A 958-nucleotide genomic window follows, 5' to 3' on the forward strand; every position below is an offset into this window, starting at 1 on the left:
CTTTAAATCAAAGAAAAATGAACTGATTTTACAAAAGCTATGTAATGCACAAATCACAAGTAAAAGGAACATTATGTGTAGTTATTAGATAGAATGACACCAGAAATCCAAGAAACTGCACTCAATTATGTCTGTTCCTGACTCTCTACTGACTCTGATATCAATGTGAACTCTGTGCCCTCTACAGGTACGGAGTGTTCCTGCAGGAAGGTTTGTGTCTGGGTTTACACTGATGGACCCTCACTGTGCTAAGTACAGTAATAAATGACAGTGTCCTCCTCTTTTAAGTTGTTCATCTGCAGGTAAACGCTGCTTTTGGAATCATCTCTTGAGATGGTGAATCTTCCTTTCACAGACTCCAAATATGATATAAAATAATTATTAGATTTGTCTTCAATTTTAGCAAGCCACTCCAGTCTTTTCCCTGGAGTCTGGCGGATCCAGTTCATCCAAGCTGTACTGAAAGTGAATCCTGAGGTGGCACAGGAAAGCTTTAGGGAATTTCCAGGCTTCACCAAGCCTCCTCCTGTCTCTACAAGCTGCACCTCACACTGTGAACCTGCAAACAGAGAATCCATTCAGTAAACTGTCACAAATTGTTCACTGTCCCTATCACTCACAGGCATTCACACACTCAGTACATCTTCTTATGTATTGATTACCTTTCAAAAGAGCAAAAAGGAAAACACAGATCACGCTGAACTCCATGATGAATATTCTGTGTTCGAGCCTTACCACTGAATGGGAAGACCTGTGAATCCAGAGGTGGGCAACTTTTAAAGGGCTAGTGTCAGTGCTGATTTTCATGAACAGAGTGTAAGATTATTTGCATGTCCTCCTGCTATATTGAAACCAGAGTTATGGGTGAAATAGAAGAAATATAGACTGTTGTTAATGATTAAGAAATGTAAAGAATAAATTAGCAGTCGCAGCATAAAAGTATTCCTAAGTCTCCTAG

At 39.7% G+C, this 958-nt stretch overlaps 1 gene segment (V, D, J or C); it reads right to left on the reverse strand.

The window, feature by feature from the left end:
- Positions 1-248: 248 nt before the first annotated feature.
- On the reverse strand, positions 249-738 carry LOC116905434. The segment is given in 2 exon segments: positions 249-559; positions 663-738. Coding segments are annotated over 2 exon segments (357 nt in total).
- Positions 739-958: the final 220 nt, after the last annotated feature.

The sequence above is a fragment of the Rattus rattus genome, chromosome 7 (assembly GCF_011064425.1).
Source record: "Rattus rattus isolate New Zealand chromosome 7, Rrattus_CSIRO_v1, whole genome shotgun sequence".
Taxonomy (NCBI): Eukaryota; Metazoa; Chordata; class Mammalia; order Rodentia; family Muridae; genus Rattus; species Rattus rattus.